The 22,017-nt window shown below is 61.2% G+C and overlaps 6 protein-coding genes across 6 annotated transcripts; all 6 read left to right on the top strand.

The window, feature by feature from the left end:
• Positions 1 to 897: 897 nt before the first annotated feature.
• On the top strand, positions 898 to 5,586 carry LSCM1_01671 (uncharacterized protein; the record flags this gene model as incomplete). The annotated part of the gene is made up of 1 exon (XM_067319271.1): positions 898 to 5,586. One exon carries the CDS (start codon positions 898 to 900, stop codon positions 5,584 to 5,586), a length of 4,689 nt encoding a protein of 1,562 aa, XP_067175820.1.
• A 1,537-nt stretch (positions 5,587 to 7,123) lies between these two features.
• Positions 7,124 to 8,035, top strand: LSCM1_01670 (uncharacterized protein; the record flags this gene model as incomplete). Its single annotated transcript, XM_067319270.1, has 1 exon — positions 7,124 to 8,035. The coding sequence occupies one exon, from the start codon at positions 7,124 to 7,126 to the stop codon at positions 8,033 to 8,035; it is 912 nt and encodes a 303-aa protein (XP_067175819.1).
• Positions 8,036 to 9,232: 1,197 nt separating this feature from the next.
• LSCM1_01669 (uncharacterized protein) lies at positions 9,233 to 14,137 on the top strand (the record flags this gene model as incomplete). The annotated part of the gene is made up of 1 exon (XM_067319269.1): positions 9,233 to 14,137. The coding sequence occupies one exon, from the start codon at positions 9,233 to 9,235 to the stop codon at positions 14,135 to 14,137; it is 4,905 nt and encodes a 1,634-aa protein (XP_067175818.1).
• An 811-nt stretch (positions 14,138 to 14,948) lies between these two features.
• LSCM1_01668 (uncharacterized protein) lies at positions 14,949 to 17,225 on the top strand (the record flags this gene model as incomplete). Its single annotated transcript, XM_067319268.1, has 1 exon — positions 14,949 to 17,225. The coding sequence occupies one exon, from the start codon at positions 14,949 to 14,951 to the stop codon at positions 17,223 to 17,225; it is 2,277 nt and encodes a 758-aa protein (XP_067175817.1).
• Positions 17,226 to 18,308: 1,083 nt separating this feature from the next.
• LSCM1_01667 (uncharacterized protein) lies at positions 18,309 to 19,340 on the top strand (the record flags this gene model as incomplete). Its single annotated transcript, XM_067319267.1, has 1 exon — positions 18,309 to 19,340. One exon carries the CDS (start codon positions 18,309 to 18,311, stop codon positions 19,338 to 19,340), a length of 1,032 nt encoding a protein of 343 aa, XP_067175816.1.
• Positions 19,341 to 20,774: 1,434 nt separating this feature from the next.
• Positions 20,775 to 21,476, top strand: LSCM1_01666 (uncharacterized protein; the record flags this gene model as incomplete). The annotated part of the gene is made up of 1 exon (XM_067319266.1): positions 20,775 to 21,476. The coding sequence occupies one exon, from the start codon at positions 20,775 to 20,777 to the stop codon at positions 21,474 to 21,476; it is 702 nt and encodes a 233-aa protein (XP_067175815.1).
• Positions 21,477 to 22,017: the final 541 nt, after the last annotated feature.

The following is a 22,017-nucleotide window of genomic DNA, read 5'->3' as shown; positions in this document are numbered from 1 at the left end:
GCGACCTGCGGGGCGGTGCTCTGAGTGGGAGTCCGCGCTGAGATGGCTGGGGCGGCGCATGGCTGTCCGCCTCCCACACAGGGCTGCCTGGCGCCTACGCAACGGAGCCCTGTGTGGGAGGCGGGTGACCGAGTTGAGATCGACTCCTGTCTGCACTGTACGGCAGTGAAGCGCTATGGTGGAGAACGAAAGCGGCCGCTCATCGCTTCCCTGAATGAGGACAGGGAGGTCGACGGCTCCCTTCCGTTGGCCGCTCTGCTGTCTGCGGGACTGTGTGCGCTGACGGTGACGAAAGCAACACGTCAACAGAGCAGCTCTGCCAGCGAAGTCAGCACATACTCCTGCACATGTGACCGCGCCGTATTCCATCCCGCACACACATACAAACACACACGCTTCTTCAGGAGCGACGCCGTTACGACGGCGGGGACGGTTCCTTTGCGTGCGGCTGTCTGCCCCCTTTTCGTTCGGTCTTTAGATATCTCTCATGCGTCGCTGAGGCAACTCTGTCCGTCTGTCTGTCCGTTTCTCTCTCTTTCTTGGGGGCTTTTTCGTTGTCACTTCTCCTCTCCCGACGGCTGCACTTCGCGCGATTCACGTGCGAGCACAGTACTAGTGCCGCGCACTCTTTAGACTCTCTCGCCTCCTGCTTGGCTCTCCTCTGCACACCCGCACCCGTTCACGGTGGGAAGGCGTGCGCGTGCATGTGTGTGTGCGTGAGGTGTGCGCGAGTGAGGCAGGCCGTCGCACTCATACCTGTACTCTGACGCATCTGTACGCGCGCGCTGCTTCTGCCCGTCCCAGTAGAGAGGCTGCCATGCCCAGTAGATGGATATAAGGGTCGTGCGAACTGAATAAGAAGTACCCGAGCTAAACCGTAGCTCTCCGAACACAAGGATGCCCGCTGAGAGTGCACACCGCACGCCGTCGGTGAGAACCTCCTCTTCCCACCGGAGCACTATCGAGACCCGCGGGGTGCCAGAGTTCGATCGTGAGTATGCACGTCAGCTGAGCGTAGCGAAGCGTGGACGCAACAGCAGCGTGAAGACGTCTCAGAGCCCAGCCCCCGCGCAAGATTCGCTGCCAGAGAGTCAGCTACCCGGCTCGGCAGCCTTGGCGGCCTCGCGCATTAAAGACTACGTAGCGACACGCGTCACACCGCCCCGCATTCCGCCCTTGAGCAGCATCACTCGCTCCAGCGAGCACGGCGGCAAATCTGTTGACCCCTCCAAGCGGGAGAAGGCGCGTGATCACACGTCGAAGGCTTCTGCAGCGTCGACCATGGATGAGAATATAGCAGGGTCGGAAACGCCGCTGGTCCTCGAGTCCACTCGTCGCGGCGGCTTTTTCTCAGGCGAGGAGTCCACCACGGCGGTAGTGTTGGACGACGGGCAGAGTTTGCTCCTTTTTTCGCTCAAGACAATACTTTTCGTCGGCGTCGTGCTCTCCACTGTGCTCTGTGCCACTGCCCTCGTCGTGTCGGCGTCGGCCGACTACAACCCGTCGTATTTTTCCTCCAGCAGGGGCTCGTCGACGCCGCGGGCGCGGCTGCGCGACAGCGCTATCCCCAAAAGGAGGTGGCCCGACTGGCTTGTGCCTGAATTTCACCGTCAGGTGGCGCTGCACGCGCGTCGCGCACTGTGGCACGTGCTCCGCTACGTAGGTGCACCCCGTGTCTTCCGCTTCGTCGGCGCGGTTTTGGCTGCTACGAAGGCGTATATTTGGGATCCCGTATACACCATCCTACCGCGCATCGATGGGGATGTGCATCCAATGTCTCGGTACATCTCCTCCATCGCCGCTGGGAATGGCGAGGGATGGGGGCTGACGACAGTTACCACTCTCGCCGCGTCGGTTGCGCACTCCTTGGTGCAGCTCGTCGCTGAGCCTCTACTCATTCTCGGCAGAACCGTGCAGGCACTGTATCGTTGGATTGGCAGGTCCGCAGCTCCTTTTTCAGCCCCTCCGAGGTCGCTGCATCATGCGGTATCTGGCAACGCATCGTCTGCTGTGGCCGCGAAGGCGAATCGTACCCTCTTCAACACCCGCGCCGCCTCGTCAGCCCTCCTCTCACTGTGGAAGCCGTTGCACTCACTGTGGGGCGTGTTTATATCCGCGTCGTCTCTCGCTGACACACCGGCGCCGGGCAACCATTCCATCTCGGCCACGAGAGTGGCGCACAAAGGGGCCACTCCTGCTGGCTCTTCGCCCTCTTCGAAGACGGAGAAGGCATCATCGAGGACGTTGGCGGAGGCGACCCCTTGTGCCACTGCTGCACACGAAGTGCACACAACGCACACGCGCCGCTTGGAGGGTGCGCTATGGCCGACGTTGCTGCACACGTATCGTGACGAGATGGAGGGCCTGGCAAGAGATGACGTATGGGAGCTGCTGCGAAGCGACGGCGACGCGACGCGGCGAGTCGAGGTGGCGCTGCGGGACGGCAGTCTTGTGATGGACATTGTGGTGTCTTCACAAGCGGCTGTGCAGCGCTCCTCACAAACTGGAGAAGGCGATGCCGGGGAAGTGGAGGCAACGCGCCGTATTCGACAGGCTTCCATCGACGCTCGGCTGCAGCAATGGCAATTCCCACGCCTGCAGGCCTTCTATGCACGTGCTGATTCAGAGGCTGAGAAGCAGAGGGCGAGTGCGGCGCATGCTGCCGCAGTCCTCGCCGCGTGCGAGGGCCGGGTGGCGGCTTGCGAGAGGCGATGCGCGCCGAGTCGGCATGAGGTGGAGCTTGAGGTTCAAAGCTGCAGAGGCAGCTTAGGCAACTCGAGAGTGATGTGCTTGAACACGAGCGAGGGGGCGAAGAAAGAGGTGAGCGCACAGCTTCGTAAGTGCCTGGAGCAGCTTACGCATTGTCGGGCGAGCCTGTCGCCCCCCACGGCTGGCCCTGACGAGCAGGATAGGCGACTGCGGTCGGGCGAAGGAGCGACTCACGAGGCTCAGGTGGCTCTCGCAGATGCGCCGGAGGTGACTGCGGCCACTGCTGCTGCTCCTGCTGGGAGCCTCTTCCACTCTGAGAAAGAGAAGCAGCGGCGCGCCGAAAGCTTGGCCGCGGCTGCACAAAAGTGTGAGCATTGTGTACGCGATGCGCGCAGCTCGTCAGACGCCGACCGTGCAAAGCAGTCGGCCTCTCTCGAGGAGGAGTGCGCTCTTCCCCGGAGTGTCTCGACGGGAGCGCTGTCGGAAAGCGCGTCTCTGCCGGTGCCGCAAGCGAAGGTGAACGGCAGCGGCCAATGGGCCGTGAGGGGGGCCGCATTCGACGAAGGCGCGGATAGCACCTTTGTACATCTTCAACGGGCACTCGAAGCCGCCAGAGCAGAGGGCGTGAGGCGTGTGGCCGCCTGCATGGCGGCTGCAGAGCAGGCCCAAGCATCCTTTCACTCCGAGCGAGCGCAGATGAACGCCTCCTGCGCGGCGCAGCTGTCAAATACTCAGCTGCGGTGCGAGACGGTGGAGCGCCGCGCGGCTGAGGAACGATGCGGGGCAGAGCTGGCAGCGCTGGGCGAGGAGATGCGCCGCGCGAGCACTGTCGCGGCTAAGAAGGCCGAGGCCGCATGCACCGAGCGCCTTGTCAGGGAGCTATCCATGCTTAACAGCAGCGCGGCAACGGCGGCATCGCAATTGCAGCGAGAGCTTGAGGAAGTCCGGCGAGGTGCTGACGCGTGCGAGAGGTCGAAACAGCAGGCGCAGGCGGAGTGCGGGGCGGCGGCACAGCGGATGCGCTTGGAGTTCGATGCGCAGCTCTTCAAAGCACGTGAGAACGGCGCTGTGGCGGCGCGGCAGGCACGGGATGAGGAACGCGAAGCACAGCAGCGCATCTCATCACGTAAGTGGATGCTCGAGAAGGAGCAGCTTGCAGCACAGTGTGCGGCTGAGACACAAGCAGCGGTCACTGCGGCCTCCGACCGGCTGACTACAAAGCACGCTAGGGACCTAGAGGAGGCCGCGGCCGAGGCGCAGCGGCGTACTGCCACACAGCTGCGTCAACGCGAAGAGGCGTGCCAGGCGCAAAGCGAGACGAAACGGAAGCGCCATGAGGAGGAAGTGCGCGATCTTGGGACTCGAATCGCTGCATGCAGGGCGCAGCTCGTGGGTATCGAGGAGACCCATCAACAGACGGCGCAGAAAGCGCGGCAGGCGTTTTACGCAGCGGTGGTGAGGAGCGCCGAGGAGGCGTGCGTGGAGGTGACGCAGCGCAATCGAAGCGTCTGTGGTGGCGTGGGCAAGGCTCTCGAAGAAGAGCTGCTCAAGTTGCCAGTCGACGCAAGCGCCATGGATGCCTTCAGGCAGATACTGAGGATCAGCGTTGAGCCGGTAAGGCTCACGTGGAGGTTCACCGGAACATTGGCACACGCGCCGAAGGACGGCGAGCTAGCGGCTGCTCGTGGAGGTCCGGCGCGCTTCACCCCGCTTCTCCGCGTATCAGGGATGCTTGCTGCTTTACTTGCGTCTGTCTGTGTTCTGACAAAGTACCGTCGGGGGCGTCGCTTCTTCGATGATACAATTGTTCGCCTACACACACTCATCGCCGCAGGAGAGACATCGATGGGGGCGCGCTCGCCGACGCTGCGGTCAAAGAGGAATGGCGCTGGACACTGCGGCGATTTTTCCGCGTTCGGGGAGTCTCCTCTGAAGTGGCATGTGCTCGAGTCTTGTATGACTCGCTGCTCGGAGGCCCTTCTTGCGTGGCACGCCATGTGCTGTGCTGTGCTGTGGGAGTGGGAGGCGCACGCTTTGCGAGGGCAGTGGAGCCACATGAACGAGCACTGGGCCACGTGGGCGGCGGATGCGTTCACCTCGCTGGAGAACTTGGTGGGCGACGCGCCTGCCCTCTCGCGTTCCCGCGACGCCCTTGTGAGGCGCACTGTCTCGGCCTCCGCCCGTTTCTTCACGCATGAGGACGTTCGGAAATTGGCACAGCTGCATGCTGCTCTCGTTCAGGGCTACTATGGCATGCTGGAGGTGTGCTACGTCGAATTGATCAGCGCCGTCGCCAACGGTGCGTTGACGGAGCGTCGACTGCATGAGGCCGAGTCCTTCGCGGTGCGGCAGGCCGCGGCACTGCAGAAGCAGTCCGCGGCTGTCGCGCAGCTCAAGCAGTCTCTCGCGGAAAGGCGACAGCCGCAGAGTCCCTCAGCCATGAAGGAAAAGCTCGAGAAAGCCGAGCGACGCTCTGCCGCGCAGGAAGAGACAATCGCTCTCCTCGAGAAGCAGCTGAAAATCAGCCGAGACGAGCTTGAAAAGGCCCGTGGTGCGGTGCATACCCCAGCTCCGTCTCCGCGCACCACGTCGGAGGCTGCAACGGCGACCGGACCGGGGAGCGCAACGCCGCGAAAGGTGCGCTCACTGCAGGAGTTGGCCTACAGCGGTGAGGGCAGCGACTCCTCGAACGCTTGTCATTTCTGCGACGTGGATAGAGGGCTGGCTGCACACCACAGCCCTGCGCCGCCGCCTCCGTCGGTGAGTGCGCAGGGCAGCCCAACGCCATTCGCCACGCAAGCATCGACGATGGTGCGCAATCCTGAATCCACGCGGCGATACCACAAGTTGCAGTGGAACGATGTAGACATGACGTGATGCCGCTGCAAGCTGGCGCATCGAAGCTGGAGAAAGAAGGGAGAGCGGGGGGAGCGGGTCGGATGGGCGATGGAGGCGAGTCACGTGCGCAGGGAAGCACCACTTCATATCCGAAGACGCGGTGATCGAGTGCCCCCGTTTTCAGCCTGCTCGTGCGTACTTGAGGGTGCGTGTGGTTGGCTGGCATGCTGGCGGCTTACTGTTGGCTGCCATGGGGCGTTCGCCGCCGTAGGACCCCATGCGGGGCCGCTTCTGCTTTGCGGCACGGTCTCTCTGTCTCCCATGTTCTACAGGGTGTGTGGGGTGCCGAAGGAATGAGCTTACACACACACAGACTGGCAAACACCGCGTAGAGGGAGCTGCCGGTGCGCGCCACTCCATTTCAGGGCGCAGTGGATCGTTGACGGACCGTCACATCTCTCCGCTGACGTGCTTTTTTAGTATTGCGCTTCCGTCTGAGTGGCGAAGAGAGAATTCACGTCGACGGCACACGCACCCCTCCCTTCCCTGTATATCCTGTACGCGATGTGTCGCCCCGCTCTTTGTCGTCGAGCAGCTGACGGCTCGTCTTGTGCTACTTCTTGTGTTGATCGTCCGCCTCCTGATGACGGTGCACTGCTCTGTGTGCGTTGGCATCTCAAGGCCCCGCGCCTCACTCTCTGCGGGAGGAAGTCAGGCAGCCCCCTCCCCCTGTCCTTCTCAGTGCCGAACCACCTCTAGTGGTGACCACAGGGCGAGCTGCCTACGGCGTAGGGGGGGATCGGAGTGGTGTAAGACTACCTGCGGGCGGCGGTCAGCCCTTCCCTCGGCGGCGCATTGTCGGAGCGGCCCAAGCCAGCAAACCCGTTTGGCCGCCCCCGCACAGTGGGCAAAGTGCTAACGCGGCTCGAACGCACCTCACCCGGCCCTCAGTCTGCCCACTGGTGGCGTGGTGCACTCGGAGGGATGCGTGACGTGGCGACCGGTACGCTGTGGTGTGGGGCGAGGTGGGCGACCTGCGGGGCGGTGCTCTGAGTGGGAGTCCGCGCTGAGATGGCTGGGGCGGCGCATGGCTGTCCGCCTCCCACACAGGGCTGCCTGGCGCCTACGCAACGGAGCCCTGTGTGGGAGGCGGGTGACCGAGTTGAGATCGACTCCTGTCTGCACTATTAGACAACAAAGATCTGCTACGAGAAGAGGCGGCTCGCGACCGAAGTGCCTCGTTATCATACCTGCGCTCGCGGGGCTGCATTGCAGCATGCTGGGTCGTGACAGGAAAGGTCGTACCTCACTGCTTCGTCGAATGGTGCTTCTTCGTCTTCAGCGTTGCTGCCTCTTTTGCTGAAGGTGCCTTTGGACTGCACTACGCTTCCACAGGCGGCGACCTTTTCACTTTGCTCGCAAGCTACGAGTGCCTTTGCAGACGCGGTAGGCTGTTGCTGCCTGATGTTCCCGCACTGACATGTGCACTGGATTCCAACTTCTCCCACGACGCCTGCGTATGTGTGCTGCTCCTCTTCTGCAGCCTCCTCTGCTTTTTTCGTTTCTGCTGCCGGTAATGCGAAGCGCTAAAGGCGCTCCCCGCGCACCTGTGAGGCGTCGGGCCGAGACAAAAGTGATATCGGCGGCGCGTCGAGTGAGAGGCGCTACTGTCGTGCCCACGTCTAACGCTGCTACCAAATCCGCTGCTCCCGAACCCTTGAAGACAGCGACAGTGATTGATGAGGATCACCCTACAGGTCCATTTGTGCACGCTGAGTGCCGTGTTCTGCTTTGCGGCACCTTTCCTCCAGTGAAGAGGAGTATTCGCTTTTACTACCCTAACGCCAACAACGACATGTGGAAGGTGCTGGGCCTGGTGCTCTGTGGTGATGCTAACGCCTTTTACACCTCCGCTGCGTGCACTGCATCGTTACCTCCCAATGTCTCCAAGCCTTCTGGCGGACGCGCCCCTACTCGGGCACTCGATGAGGCTCGTATCCTGAGCTTTGTTCGGTCGCAGGCTGTGGGTTTCTTCGATGTCTGCCGACGGGTTCGCCGTCATCGTGGCACCTCAGCCGACGACAACATCGAGGCGCTCGAGCGCATGGACGTGGTGAGGGACGTCCTTTCGCACGCACCTTATTGCGCAGGCATCATCACAACCGGCACCCTGGCACTCAAGATGCTCTTGGACGATCTTGCAGCTCACGGAACGTTTCGCGCGAGCGGTGGGGAGCCCGTGGAAGCCGTCCTGACGACGCGGCAGGGCAGGCGCCAGTACAATCTTCCACCAATAGGAGGAAAGCTGAACTGGATCCCGTGTGAGACGTGCGCCTTTCGAAGTACTCTCTCGATTCACCGAGGACCGTCCACGTCACGAGCACTGCCGCTGAAGCTCGAGGACAAGACGAGGCATTATCGTCGTGCATTTGCCGAACACCTAACCCTTCCGTTGGCGAGTGTGCTCGCACCTGTGACGCATGCGTGACCAAAGGCGAAGGAAGGGGCGTGGTGCTGCAGGCGCGCAGATTTGCTTTGTTGAAAGGTCGCCACCATGCACGAAGGGGGGCGCTCATCAAACGCTTTAGCGCGTTCAACCACTTCCTTTCTCCTGTCATGCGTTTCTCCGCGCAGAACTCCTCTTTTTCACTCGCGCCTTGTGTGTCCGCCTTCCACTCCCTCCTCGCCTGATGACGCTTTAGCATTCGGTGGTTGCTGCTGTTTTTTCGTCTTTGCCGTACGTTGCAGCGCCACGTGGGGGTGACGTTTGCCCCACTTCATCGTGGCTGACCTCTTCTCCCTTCTTCCTGCTTCCTCCAGACGCGCGCGCCGTCTACTGCACACACACACACACACACAAAGGTCTGGAGTCATCCCTCGAGGCATCTCCTTTGCTGTACAAGCGCATTCTACGAAGAAGCCGCCACACTCGCTCAGTGTAGCCTCCCGAAGTTGCTGCGCGCTCGCCATTTTTTGCCAAGCCCATGAGCCGTCAATGCCGTTCTCGGCATCGGTTACTCTGCCGCCTCTTCTACCCGCTCACCGTCAATGCTTCTCTCTCTCTTCGCGCACTCCTCAACGCCTCACTCGCCGCCCTCCCTCTCCCTCTCCCCCTCCCTCTCTCGGAGTGCATGAGCCGGGCCTCAACAGTAGAAGCGGAAAGACGAACGACTCGCCCCTTCGCTGCGCAGAGCCGCTACCGCATCGCATAAAACCACCGTTGATTTGCTAAGCCCGAATCGGTGATCGGGCAACGTCGCGGCGAAACGCCGTGCACATCTCATCACACCGCCCTGCCACCGCGGCTGTCGCCGCTCCCCCTCCACGCACACACACACACACTGTAGCAGTTTTCTTCTTCGGTGTCCCCCCTTTTTTACGGCTTTACCCTCTCTTTCGTGCATCTCCCTCCCCAGCTTTGTCGAGCGGTGACTTCGCCTCGGGTAGAGGTGCGGGTGCGGCTGTCGCCGCTCCTCCGCTGGCATTTGCCCTCTCTCCAGCTTCACAGGGACAACCATTGGCGGCCACCGTGACGGATAGTTTCGCCCACGGTCGACCCCCTGAGCGTTGCGTTGCCTACACACGATAGCCCAGACTTTCTCAGTTGTTGTCACCGCCAAACTCACGCACGCACACACACACACATACGCACAGACGCACGGGCCAAGACGAGTGTCGCGCACTCATGTCGCTTTTTGTGGCGAGCACCCCTGAGCATGAGGGGCAGCTGAAGGACAGCCTCATCGTGGCGCACAAGCGCAAGCCACTCCTCGCCACTGGATGGGTGAATCCTTCGTCAGTACTCATTACAACGAATGAAGGGGAGGTGCTGGCCGCGGTGACGGAGCCGGGAGGCTCAACAGGACGGACACAACAGCCAACGGCACTAGCGTGGCACCCCACCCAGCCGCTTCTCGTGATCGGGTGGGGCGACGGAAAGATGAGCTTGTGGGCGATGCCATCAGTGAGCAGTCTTGCCTTGGGCGAAGACGAACGGTCAGAAGCTGCGAGCAGCGCTGTGCAGCTCATCGCGGCACGGGAGGCTACTCAGAGTGACGTGGAGGGCGCGGCGCCCGAACATGGCGCTAGCGGAGTGCTCGTTGCAGAGTGGTCGACACGAGGTCTCTACCTCGTCTCCACATCGCGGCAGCGCCATGTGGTGATGTGGATGCTGGAGCGAATCGCCGCGGAGACGAGCGTTGACTTCAAACTGAAACCCCTCTGGTCTGTTCAGGCGCGCGAGCCGGTTGTGAGCATCATTCACGTCCCTGGCAACACCACTCGGACGTCAACGGTTGCTAGTGCGCTCCACGGCGCCTCTCCTGCCGCTTCTGCCGAGGGCTTCGACGACGACATGTGCTTTCTTCTCACGGACGGTAGTCCCTCGGTCACAGCCATCAACGAAGAGCAGCAGCTTTTCCCGGGTGTAACGCAGCAGGAGGCAATTTCGTCGATAGTCTACGACACCGAACGTCGCACTCTCGTGACACTTAGTACGAGCCACGTGATTGAGGTCTATCGGGTAGGTGAGGACCTCAAGGGCACCTCGACGCTGCGACGCAAGTTATTCACCACCGCCGTCACCGCTGCCACATCTGCCGTGACGGGAGAGCGGATTCCAATGTCGATGGTGTGGGCATCTCCTGGTGTCCTGGCATTTGGCGGCGGCGGCGACGATCGCCTGCGCGTATTGGAGCTGTCGAGCGAGTCGATGGATGTTCTGTCGCTTCCACAGCCCGATCTCCACGTGTCGTGCTTGGCGACCTGCGCCGCCAAAGGCTTCATGACCGCAGGCACCGTGGAGGGTGTCCTGGTGGTCTTTCAGCAACGCACCGCGTTCCTACCGGTACGCCGCCATGCTGCCGCTCCCAGGGAGCCGGCGACATCGAGCTCTCCTTTTGCTGCAGCTGCGGGCGTGGCGAGCCAGTGGGAGGCGCTAGCGGTGCACCAGGTAGGCAAGTTTGTCGACCGAGTTGTCTTCGCTGCTCTTGGCGACATGGCGTTGTGCCGTGGTGGATCGGAGTTGCAAGTGCTGCACGAGACCATCCGCAAGCGCTCGTGGGACGGTGTCGCGGCGGCGACGCAGATTTCGGCGGACATGGTGGTGATCGAGAGCGTCACGGGGTGCCAGTGCCTGCTGCGCAGCAAAGGTAGTGTGCGCGGGCTTTCCATCGCGTTCCCCAATATCGCTCTCTGGAACGGGTCGCAGATCGACCTCTACACCATCAACGAGGCCACATCCGAGTTTACGTTGGTGAACTTTGTGCGGACGACGAGCCCCGCATTCGCCATGCACCGCGACGGCCTCCTCTACGCTAAAGGCAATCGTGTCGTTTTCGAGACACTGCAGCTCGCTCCCATCGCACAAATGACGTTCACCGAGTCCGAAGGTGCACCAGTGATCATGGATATCATGAACGACTATCTTGTGGCAGCGTCGGCGAAGAATTACCTGCGCCTTGCCCGGGTCTCCGCGCGCGATTTGCGGCAAGTCGGACCAGCTCGCCCGTTGACGTTTCCGGGCGCATCCACGCCAAGTGACTCGGATGATGCCACGGCGCTGGAAGTATCGGTAGCCGCCGTGCGTGTGAATGCACAAGGCCGTCGCGTCGCCCTAATGACCAGCCTAGGCCCCCTCGCGCTGCCTGATACGCGCGTGTGGGTGTACGACTCCGACACCGACAAAATGTCATCCTTCGACTTTGGCAGCCGAAATGAGATGCCGAACTCCGTCTACTGGAACACGCCAGAGCCGAACACGAGCGCCATTGGCGAGTTCGAGTACATGCTCCTGGCCTGCGAGACGCACCAAATGCAAACAGATGAGCCGAAGGCGCCACAAGAGGAGGCGATGGTGCCAGAAGCTGATGTCGACGGCGTGAAGAACAACAGTAGCGCCGACCGCCCAGCCGCACAGGAGAATCTTCCCGAGGCACTGCCGAACATGGAGAATTATGCAGAGAAAAAATCGGAACTGGAGGACACGCGCCGCGGGCTAGTAGGCGCCACAAACTACGTTGCACAGCGTGCGCACAACATCGTCACGTTGTTTGCGACGCAGAGTGGGCTCGTCGTGCAGAACGTCGCCTCGATGCGGCGCTATCAAATTTGCCTGGTGGGCCTCACCATCCCAGACTTCCTGCTCGCCTCGGTGAAGATAAACGGAGATCCAAGCGCGGCGGAGGACTACGTGATCGAGCAGAAGCGGCTGCGCGACTTTGAGGGTCTCAAGTCGGACAAGGACGTCGTCGTTCGAGAAGCGCTCATGAAGTTTAGCTACTATGCGACAATCGGCAACATGGATGAGGCGTACCGGTGCGTCAAGAGCATCAAGAACCCTGCGGCGTGGCAAGGGCTGGCTCGCCTGTGCGTGACGAGCGGACGCCTCGACGTGGCGGCTGTGTGCTTGTCTACGATGGAGGACTGCATCGCCGCCCGTGCCTTGCGGGAGGCCAGAGAGGACTACCCAGACGACCAAGGCGTGCAGCTGGCGACGCTGGCGCTGGGGCTGGGTATGATCGAGGAGGCCGAGGAGCTTCTGCGCAAGTCGAAGCGTTACGATCTCATGACCGACGTGTACATGGCATGCGGCAAGTTCGAGCACGCCCAGCGTCACTCTGAGCGTTTTGACCGCGTCCGCATTCGCCCGGTCGCGTACAAGTACGCACAGTTTATGGAGAGTCTGCAAAACATGGACGCCGCCATCCTGTGGTACTACAACGCCAAGTGCGCCGGCACCGATGTGCCACGCATCTTTTTTCAGACGAACCGCATGCACGAGCTCCGCCAACTCATGACGCAGAGCCAGCCGCCATCGCAGTCAGCCGAGACGTCGGCGCGCGATGAGCGGCAGTCCACCTTTTTCTCCATCTTCCCACACAATCGCGAGCTGCTGCTGTGGTGGGCGCAGCACAGCGAGCGGCGCCGCAATGTGCAGGAGGCGCTACGCTTCTACCACGCCGGCGAGGATGTGTACAACATCACTCGCCTTCTGTGCTCGCTGACACCGCCCAAGTTAGACACGGCGGTGCAACTAGTGAGCAAGGAGATCGAAAAGGCGAAGATGCGGTTTCAGCAGCAGCAAGCCTTTGCTGCCGACGCACCAGCTCCCCACAGCGACAGCGACCAAGGCGAGCCCGATCCAGTTGGTGCCGCGTACTTTGTGGGGCAGCTGTACGAGCGACAGGGCGACGCATCGCGGGCGCTGCAGTACTACCAAGCAGCTGGCGCATACCGCAGCGGCGTTCGCGTTGCGTGGAAGATGGAGCAGTACGGCGTCGTAGTGAACCTGGCGATGAAAAGCTCGGACGAGCGACTGATGCTTGAGACGGCGATGGCACTGGAAAAGCAGCAGGCGTACGACAAGGCTGTGCAGCTGTATCGACGCATCGGTGCCGTACAGTGCGCCCTTGACGCCTGCGTGCAGGGCGCTCTTTACGAGACATTACACGAGGTAAGCGCTGGCCTCGCCAGCGGCTCCACCGATCCGACGGTCTTCCTTGGTATGGCGGACCACTTCCAGAGCGAAGGCGATTACCAAAAGGCAGTGGAGATGCTCCTCTTCGCGAAGCATTTTGACGAGGCGCTCAAGCTCTGCGAGACGCACAACGTCACCCTGACAGAAGAGATGGCGGAGTCCATGACAAACGACATGGACACGCTTTCCACCGAGGAGAGGCAAGCGGCGCTGCGCAAGGTGGCCCACATCGCCAAAGATCAGGGCAGCTGGTCCTTGGCGTGCAAGAAGTACACACAGGCTGGCGATCGTGTCAAGGCAATGAGGATGCTCATGCGGGGCGGCGAGACGGAGAAGGTCATCTTCTTCGCTAACCACTCACGCAATGCAGAGATCTACACGATGGCCGCGAACTTCTTGCAGTCGCAGAAGTGGAGCACCGACGCAAACATCTACAAGAGCATCATCCTCTTTTACACGAAAGCCAAGGCGTGGACTAGTCTGCTCGTCTTTTACGAGTCGTGTGCGCAGCTGCAGATCGATGAGAACCGAAACTATCCCGAGGCGCTGTGTGCGCTCGAAGACTGCATCAGCATGCTCGAGGGCGGGCGGGCGAGCAACGCAAACATCGACAGCGAGAAGGTGGAGCAGCTGAAGCGACGCGCTGAGGTACTGAGGACGTTCGTGAAAGCACAGAAAATAATGGACTCGATGGTCGTCTCCGACCGCTGCTCTGCTGCGGAAAAGGCGAAGGCGGAAAGCATTATAGCCGCTTGCTCTGACCTCATTAAGCGCAGCCGCCCCTCCAGCCCAGATCACCAACTCATCCAAGACGCTCTCCGCATCGGTGACGTGTTTGCTCTGATGGTCCACTTCTACTATGATAAGCTCGGCGAGCCAAATAATGCGCTGAAAGTGATGGAGAGTATGCCGAAGCATGGCGCCGATCCGCAGCTCTTCATTGAGACGGACTACATGGAGAAGGTCTGCCAGGCCAACGGCAAGTCACTCGCTAACGTGCTACCGGCCGTGATGGCGACGAGCGCTCCTGGAGTAGGATGGCAAGGAGGCCGCCAGGCAAGCGCAAGCACACGACGCTCCAGTGTGGTTGATGAAGTAGACCGAGCGGCCTAGTCAAGGCAGTTGCACGGCATCGTGCCCCCCTCTCTGTCCAATTCGCTTTGCGTCACAGGCGCGCACGAACACCTAGGCAGTAACCACACCTTTGCGATTGTGTGTCTGTGTGTGTGTCTCTATGCTTTCATAGCTGACTCATTAGATTTCGCTGCCGATGCCCCTTTTCTGTGGCTACCGTCATTGCTCTCTCCCTCCCTCCCTTCCCCCAGTCTTTTGGTGTGTGCATATCTCTATGTTTCTCCCTTCGATGTAGCAAAGCAGCAGGGCCTGAGCGTCAAAGACGATCAAAAACGCTGGCACTCACCGGCAACACTGCAAGCGGGTCACAAAGCGGCAGCCTTACACCCACGTGCGCCACAAACGCCTGCAGCCGTAAGGCGAGGGAATGAAAAACAAAGAGCGATGCTGCTTGGGGACGCCTTTGGCGGATGCGCTGGTGGCCACTGCAGTGGTAGACCGGGAGCAACGACCCCCTCCCCCTTATCGCGTGAGACTATCATTCTCTGTGGCGCTGCTGATCTGAGCTTGCCGCCGACACCACCCCGCTTCGAGGGTGAGGCGCAGCGTGTCCAGTGCCTGCAGCTCCGTATGCCCTTACTTGCTTCCTCAACCCCCCCTCCCCCTTCTCTCCGCCCCCCTCTCTCGCGACCACACTGCGGCTGAGCTCTATAGTGTGTCGGCGCGTTGTATGGTGCTGCTTCAAACGAGAAGGTCGACATTTCTCTGCCCTTATTTGCGCACGGTGCGCTTCAGCTCGTCCCTGGCGCGGCATAGGTGTTCTGTTTCACCATCCCATCGATCCACAGCCATGAATACCTCGATGCAAGCTGCGTCGCAGGGAGAGGCTCCTCCGAATTTCGACGGCCTCGAAGGCGCGCCGGCGACCGCCTCTCCCGACAGTGGGTTAACGCCTAATGCGGCGCTGAAAGGTGGTGCGGAGCGCGTTGCGGTGGGGCGTCGACCTGCTGCAACGGCGACAGTGACGCCCGGTACCAGCGCAGTGGTGTACCCGCCTCTCGCGGTGCTCAGCATTGATTATGACAAGAGGCCCGTCCATGGCAGCTCGCCGCTGCCACCGCATCTCCTCGTCCATCCGCAGGGCTTTCGCATCCTGAAGAACTCCAGCATCCTGGAGCGTAACATGCGCACCTACTTTCGACTTCCTCCGCCGCTTAACGCCGCCGCACGCGTGGAGCGACGCCGTCTTCGTCGCACCCTTCAGCGTATAACGAGCGAAGAGGCACAGCACAAAGCGCTGCTGACTGGTAACGATGACGGTGTCGTGTTGGACGGTTTTCTTCTGCTGTGCGCATGCAACGCTGAGGACCCGGAAGAGATGACGCAGGTGGCGCTGCAGTCATCTCAGCTATCGAGTAGCGTTGCAGAAGACTTGCAGTACTTCACACACCTCACGTCGTTGGACATGAGCGACAACCGTTTGCGACTGGGTCATGTGCTCCCATTTCCTGGGTTAGAGGTGGTCCACCTGGTGTGCAACAACATCGCTTCCCTGGAAGAGGTGTCGCAGTCGCGCAGCTCCTCGCTTGCCACCATTGCTGCGCTCGACCTTGCCTACAACCGCATTCCCCCTAGCCATCTCAGCTACTTGGGGGCGCTCAGCGCCTTGCAGCAGCTGGACCTCAGCCATAATAGACTGCGCGCATTGCCGAGGGATTTGTCGGGCTTGGCGCACCTTACGCACTTTGCGCTGGAGTCGAATGAGCTTTCCTCACCGAGTGTGTTCTATGCGCTGGGCACGATGCCGGCGTTGGTTGAAGTGAACCTTGCGCGAAATCGACTCTCCTCGGTGCCCCCGCTGGAGGCCAGCTCGCACGACGGCGACAGTGGCCTGCGACGTGCACCGTTCCCTTCTCTGCACGTGCTGACTCTGACGGCGAATCGGTTTCAACACATCGAGGCGCTCCTCCCCTTGGCGGGACTGCACAAGACGCTCCGCCGCCTCGACGTTGGCGAGAACCCGTTCCTGGGCCGTGCACCACACCGGAAGGCTGAGCTGCAGCGCGCCTTAGACGAGGCTGTTGTGGACGCGTACTATGCAGCGCATCTCCCAGCCTGGACGAGCAGCGTTGGCTCCGCTGTGCCGCCAGAGACGTTGGGGACATGGCACCGTCAAACCTGGGCGCGCTACATCCCTGCACCCCTCGGCGAGGAAGACACATCCGACACGGATGTGATGGCGGTAACGCCAGCTGGCGCTTCCTCGTCGTGCGACACTACCGCCCCCGCGCTGCCGGCTGCGGCGCGTATGACAAGGGAAGTGCTGGAGCCCGGCTGCCCAGGGAGCGAGGCTACACACCACCGAGAAGGTGTCTCGCAGCTGTTGCTGACGGCCGAGGAGTATCTCGACCGCTGGCGAATCCTCGTCCAGACGCCGAGAGGCGCGCCATCACTCCTGCCGAAGCAGCCGTTGCGCCACTTCTACTCTTGGGCATTTCGACATTCTGAAGAGGGCGCGCGTGACACAATGCCGCTCGTGACGCTACCGCCGTACAGTGAGTTCATGGACATTTACCGCGTGATTAGTCGGCGCTGTGATGGATCACAAGGCCGAGGGCGAGGCCGTGGCCGCGGTGTCGGGTGGTCATATGCAGCGCGAACAGCCTCGGCGCAGACGATGCCCCCGCGCCTACCGTCACGTCTACCCATCGCGCATCATGTTCCCACCCCACCTCGCACGGAGGGCTCCGCCTCCTCGCGCCAGGTTAGTGACGACGAGGAGGAGCGGGAGAGCGCGCAGGACGGGAAGGGCTTCTTCCTGACTAGCCTTGATAGCTGCGCCGAGGGCGATGCAGCAAGGCTGTCGCGAAGGAACGCACCTAGGGACCGAAGGACAACTGCGGTGCCGCCGCTAGCGGGGACGCAGCCCACACTGGCAGAGAAGCTGGCGTCTGTGCCGGCGGACAGCGCTGGCAAGGCGCCCCCACGAATGCATCTTCCGCGGTCGGTTGTGTCTCCTGCCACAGTGAACGTGCACACCGCCATCTCTGAGCTTCGAGCTATTCTTCGAAAACCCTTACCTTATTTGCCGTACGACGCATCGCGTGCCCAACACACCACGGGGTGATGGCGTGGCGAAGCAGAAGAACGACATCGACTCTCTCTCAATGTGTGCCTCTGTCTGCCGACCCCCTTCCCCTCACCACCAATGAAGTGGCGTCGCCCTTGCCTTCCGCTTTCGCCGTGAAGTAAACGTTAACACACACACACACACACACGCAGCGCTCGTATGTACACTTCGATGTCCAAATTGTTTTATTTGTGTGACTCCTTTTTTCGTTGTGCGTCTCCTATCTATGGGCGCTGTTCCTCATCGCGCGTGGCTGCCTCATCCTGCCCTCCTCCCCTCTCGGGCCGCCAGTGCGCTGGCCAACTCTCCGACGGATGTAAATAGCAGCAGCAATAAGGCACTCTGACCGCGGAAGCCGTGTGCGCCTGTCCCTTCGCGCCCTGGCGCGAGTGAAGACTCTCGTCCCACACCCTCCATCTCGCTCACACGCCCTCAAGCCGCTGCTCAGTGGAGGAAGCGGTGCGCAGGACTGCCGAGTGGAGCGCAAAGGCGCGTCGGCCGAAAAAAGGGGTGGCGGGGCAACAGAAGAGCACGCTCGGTTGTGACAGCGGCGACAGGTTCCAAGGAATGAAGGAAAAAAAATCACGATGACGCAAAGTTTTCGTGCTACACAGTCGCCGCGGTCGGGCACACAGCTCACGCCATGCCGGTGCCGATTATGAGTGCATTCGCGACCGCATCCTCGCTGAGCGCCCCGCACGCCTCTAGACGCAAGTTTCTTCTCTTCTTCACCGAACCCCTCTTGCTGTCCTCCATCTCTCTCTTTCTCTTTGTCTCTAAGGTTACTCAGCACAGGAGGAGCGCGCGCGCGAGTCGCATGAAGCTGTCCACTGGGTTCGCTTTGGCACCTCTTCTTTTTCTGTTTTAGCTTTGCTTTCGGTGTACCCTTCATTGGTAACGATTCTGCCGCCTCGGCCTCCTCGCGCCGTGCGCTGCATAGCATTGCTTTCCCCCTCTCAGTCTGTGTGTGTGTATGTGTGTCTGCTGTGACTGCGCGTTTTTGCCTGCTTGCTGCCGGTTCATGAGTGCCCTCTCTTCTTGCTTTCTGTTGCCTCGACCTTTCCACCAGATCGCGCTCGTATGCGCCTCTGTGCCCGCGATGCCAATGCTCAGGGAAGGCTGAGTAAGTCGCCCTGCATCCCCCTCTCGCAAGTGGATGTGGAGGCGCTGTGCACTTCGAGGGAAGTGTGGCCACCGCTCTTGCCCAGCTTCAGCGCGGAGGCCGTTGAGGCAATGCATCGATTTGTGCAGGGGTTCATCTGCAAACGCATCGAGTATCGCTGCGGTCAGCTGTCCGCCGAAGACTACGAGGACGCGTTTCTGGTGCGATGGGTGCGCATGGCGGAGCATCGCACGGAGCTCATGGAGGACTTTTTCGCTCAGCACGGAAGCCGCCTTAGCGAGGAGACGTTCCGTCAGCTCTTCGGCGCCTTCGAGAAGATGCAGAGCGCCCTGCGTGACGCCCGACAGGAGTCCAGCGGTCTCGCGGAGGAGCGTCACGACAAGCACATCTCCTTTGCGCGGCCGGTAGCGCACCGCCTCATTCGCCGCTCGCGCGATCGCTTTTCACTTCGCAGCGTCGCCGACGCCGATGAAAGCGTGGAGCTCAGCCGCCTCTCGCTCTCCCCTTGTCCTCGAAGTGCCGGCGACGCGTGGCGAGACTCGCTGCAACCTAGCAGTTCTTCGCCTCTACCGGGCGGGCCGCCGCTGAGCGTGAACGGCGTCTCAGCTGTGGCCGATGCGGAAGACGCACACACCCTCGTGCTGCCCGTTGAGGAGAGCACTGATGGAGATCAATTCACGGGCCGGGCCAGTGGCGTCTACTACGGCGATCTCTTCCGCTCTGCGGGCAGCTCTGTGAGGAACAGCAGCGACGCGGGCCACGTAGCTGCGGCCACCTGCCCTTCACCTGCGGAGGGGCGGAGCAGCTTGGAGGACGGCGCCAGATTAGTCGAGGCCATGGGGCTGGTGTGCAGAGGGCCTGTTCAACGGGCCACAGCGTGGCGGCAGCTGTGGATCCGCTGCTTTTACTATTACCTCCTCCCGGCCGCGGTGATGCTCTCTCTCGCTGCCCACTACTGGGATGTGTTGCAGCTCTATCTGCGCTTATAGAGCCGCTCGGCTTCGCATGGCGACTCTCTTCTCGCGGTAGCTTTCCGGTGGAGCTGTTGCAGTCTCTGTACGACTCTGTGTGCCGCGGGGTGTGATGGCGACTGTCGGTGTTGGTTGCTTAGATTGGTTTTGTTTTCTGTTCAATGTGTTGGTGCTTTGCGCGTTGGCGACTGTGTCTCTGTGGCGACCAAATCTCTTCTCGAACGTCACCTCCTCATCGTTCGGCCCTTGGGCCGTCCCCACAGGGAGTTCACCACGGTGTGGGCCACAGACTGGGGAGAGGGCTTCCATCGCCACCCCGAAAGGGGGCAACGCGCGCCACGCTCATAGGCACATACTATCTTCTAGATTGCACACACTCAAGCACAGGAGGTATGAGCGGAAGAGGGATGGAGGAGGAGGGGGAATGTGCGGGGGCGCGACGTGTGTACTTGCCGCGGGTAGCCCGTTTTCAGGCTCTACTCCTTTGCCTTCCCTCCCTCTCGCCCCTCCTCGACTGTCTCACACTTCTTCATGCCCCCCACCCCCTCCCTTCCTCTCCCTTCTCCTCGTGCGTCCAAGCGTGCGCTTCGGTCGACGTGTGGCATACACCGCGTGGCTGCTATCGCTCCGTCCCTTTTTTTGTCTCCGTCGTTGAAGTCCGCCTGCCGTCAATGAGACGCAAATGCCGCCCATCCCGTCTGCCATGCGCTTTGCTCATCTCTCGCCACATAGCGCCAACATCCCTGTGCACAGGTGCGCGCGGCAAGAGGGCCCGCTCCGCTCTTTGCACGCAGCATGCATGTGCCGCCCTCCATTGTGGTAGCGCCGCGCACGAGAGCTAGGGAAGTTGTCTTGGTGCGAGAGAGGGGCTCCTCAAGCGTGCACTTCGGTTGTCCTACTCGAGCGCATAATGTGGCGCACCCCGCCGTTCCACGCCTACCGCTACCGTCGCTGCCCCCCCCTCTGTCTCTTCGCCCCACTTTCTACTTCCTTGTTTACGCATTTATCCTGCGTAGCCCTATTCAGGTACCCCTCATGCCGCAAGCGAACCCCCGCGTCCCCCCTCTAGACAGTTTAAAACAGCAACGAGAGAGGCTGGGCGGGCCGTCACATTGCTTGGGCTCCTGCTCTTCCCCCCTCTAACCCCACAAGCACCAGCACATCACCCGCCGCCGCCGCTGCCACTCCTTTTGTCGTGTGGCCCCCCTTCCCCCCCCACACATCACACGAGGGCACATCGGCATTTGGTTGGCGCCGTTTTTTTTCTTTTACTTTGCCATCAGTAGACGGCGCGATTCTTCTGTTCGCAGTCCGTCTCTCACCAGGCCTCCTGCAGTGTCGTCTGCGCACTTCGCCCGTCCGGGCGTTTCTCTCTATTTTTTCTCGTTTTTTGAATTTCTCCCTTCTCTGCGCCACACGCGGCACCGCCAGTGCGGGGAGTCGTGAGGGAAAATGAATTGGAAAGCGCCGCCTTCTGCCGCTGCCCCGCGTAAAGGAAAGGGGTTTCAAGTGTTGGTGCACGGCGTCCTGGAGGGGGCGGAGTGCGTGGAGGCTGGCACCATGTTCGCCCGAACGCAGCTCTTCTTCGGCCCTGATTGGTCGTTTCTGGACAGCACCGGTGACTGCGGCGATGATACGGCTGTAGACGACGAGGATTTGGTTGTAGCGACCTACAGCAACAACGCCGAGGTGGTGACGCAGCTCTCCGACTGTGCGAAAGGTCCCATTCCGTACTTCAGCTTTACAGCACCTTTTGAGTTTGCGCTGTCAAGCACGAACCCGTTCGGCTGGCCGCAGCTCGTCATTACGTTTCATACCATAGAGGGTGGCGGCGGCTCTCAGAGTGGCGCCGACGGTAGCGACGCTCAACTCCTCGGGAGTGGGGAGTCGATCATCGGTTATGGTCGTTGCTTTGTTCCGATGAGGAGTGGCTACCACACAAGAAACGTGCCCATGATGCAGCTGGAGAGCGCGACGTCGAGGCAGCAGCTGATTAGCTTCCTCACCCACGAGAAACCGGTGCTGCGAGACCTTTCCTTCCTGTGCACCGGTGACGACCAGGTCATGCTTCACGCACGCCCACTCGACGGTTACGCGAAGCTGAACTTTTCTGTCATGATCAATGGGATGGAGTCGGCGGGGTTCGATTTTTAGCACGCGCGGTCGCTGCTCTCTTGTCGTTGGCAATCGCCCCACCGTTACCATTCCAGACCCCTGCCGGCCTGGCGCTGATTCATGCACAGCACCTGCTGGCGACATCAGCGCATGCCTTTCGGCTCCTCCTGCGTCGCGGCGCAGCACGTCTGCACTACCCTTTATGCGTACATACAACAAGTATCGAGGGAAAGGCGCTGGGAGCAGTAGGGAGGAGCCAGCTATGAAGAGAAGGCAAGGGCCTGTGCGCGTACCTTCCCGCGCCCTCCTTTCCCCGCCATCGTCAACCAACATACGTGGGGCAGCTGCCCGCGGGGGGTGTAGTTAGCTATGTGGCCACCAAAGGACAGCCAGGGCCTGCGCTAGCGTCTTCATGGTCGTGCGCCACACGGCGCAGTCCTTGCATGGGCGGGCCACCCGCCATGACTCCTCTCGCTGTACAGGTGGCATTCGAGCTCCCGTCGCATGCGATTACCTGTCCCCGCTCTCCTCTCCTGCCTCTTCTCCACATGCTGCATTCTGTGTGCGTGTATGCCTCTCT

This window comes from Leishmania martiniquensis, chromosome 32 (genome assembly GCF_017916325.1).
Source record: "Leishmania martiniquensis isolate LSCM1 chromosome 32, whole genome shotgun sequence".
Classification (NCBI taxonomy): Eukaryota; Euglenozoa; class Kinetoplastea; order Trypanosomatida; family Trypanosomatidae; genus Leishmania; species Leishmania martiniquensis.
Note: the sequence above shows the minus strand (reverse complement) of the source record. Positions and strands in the feature narration are given on the sequence as shown.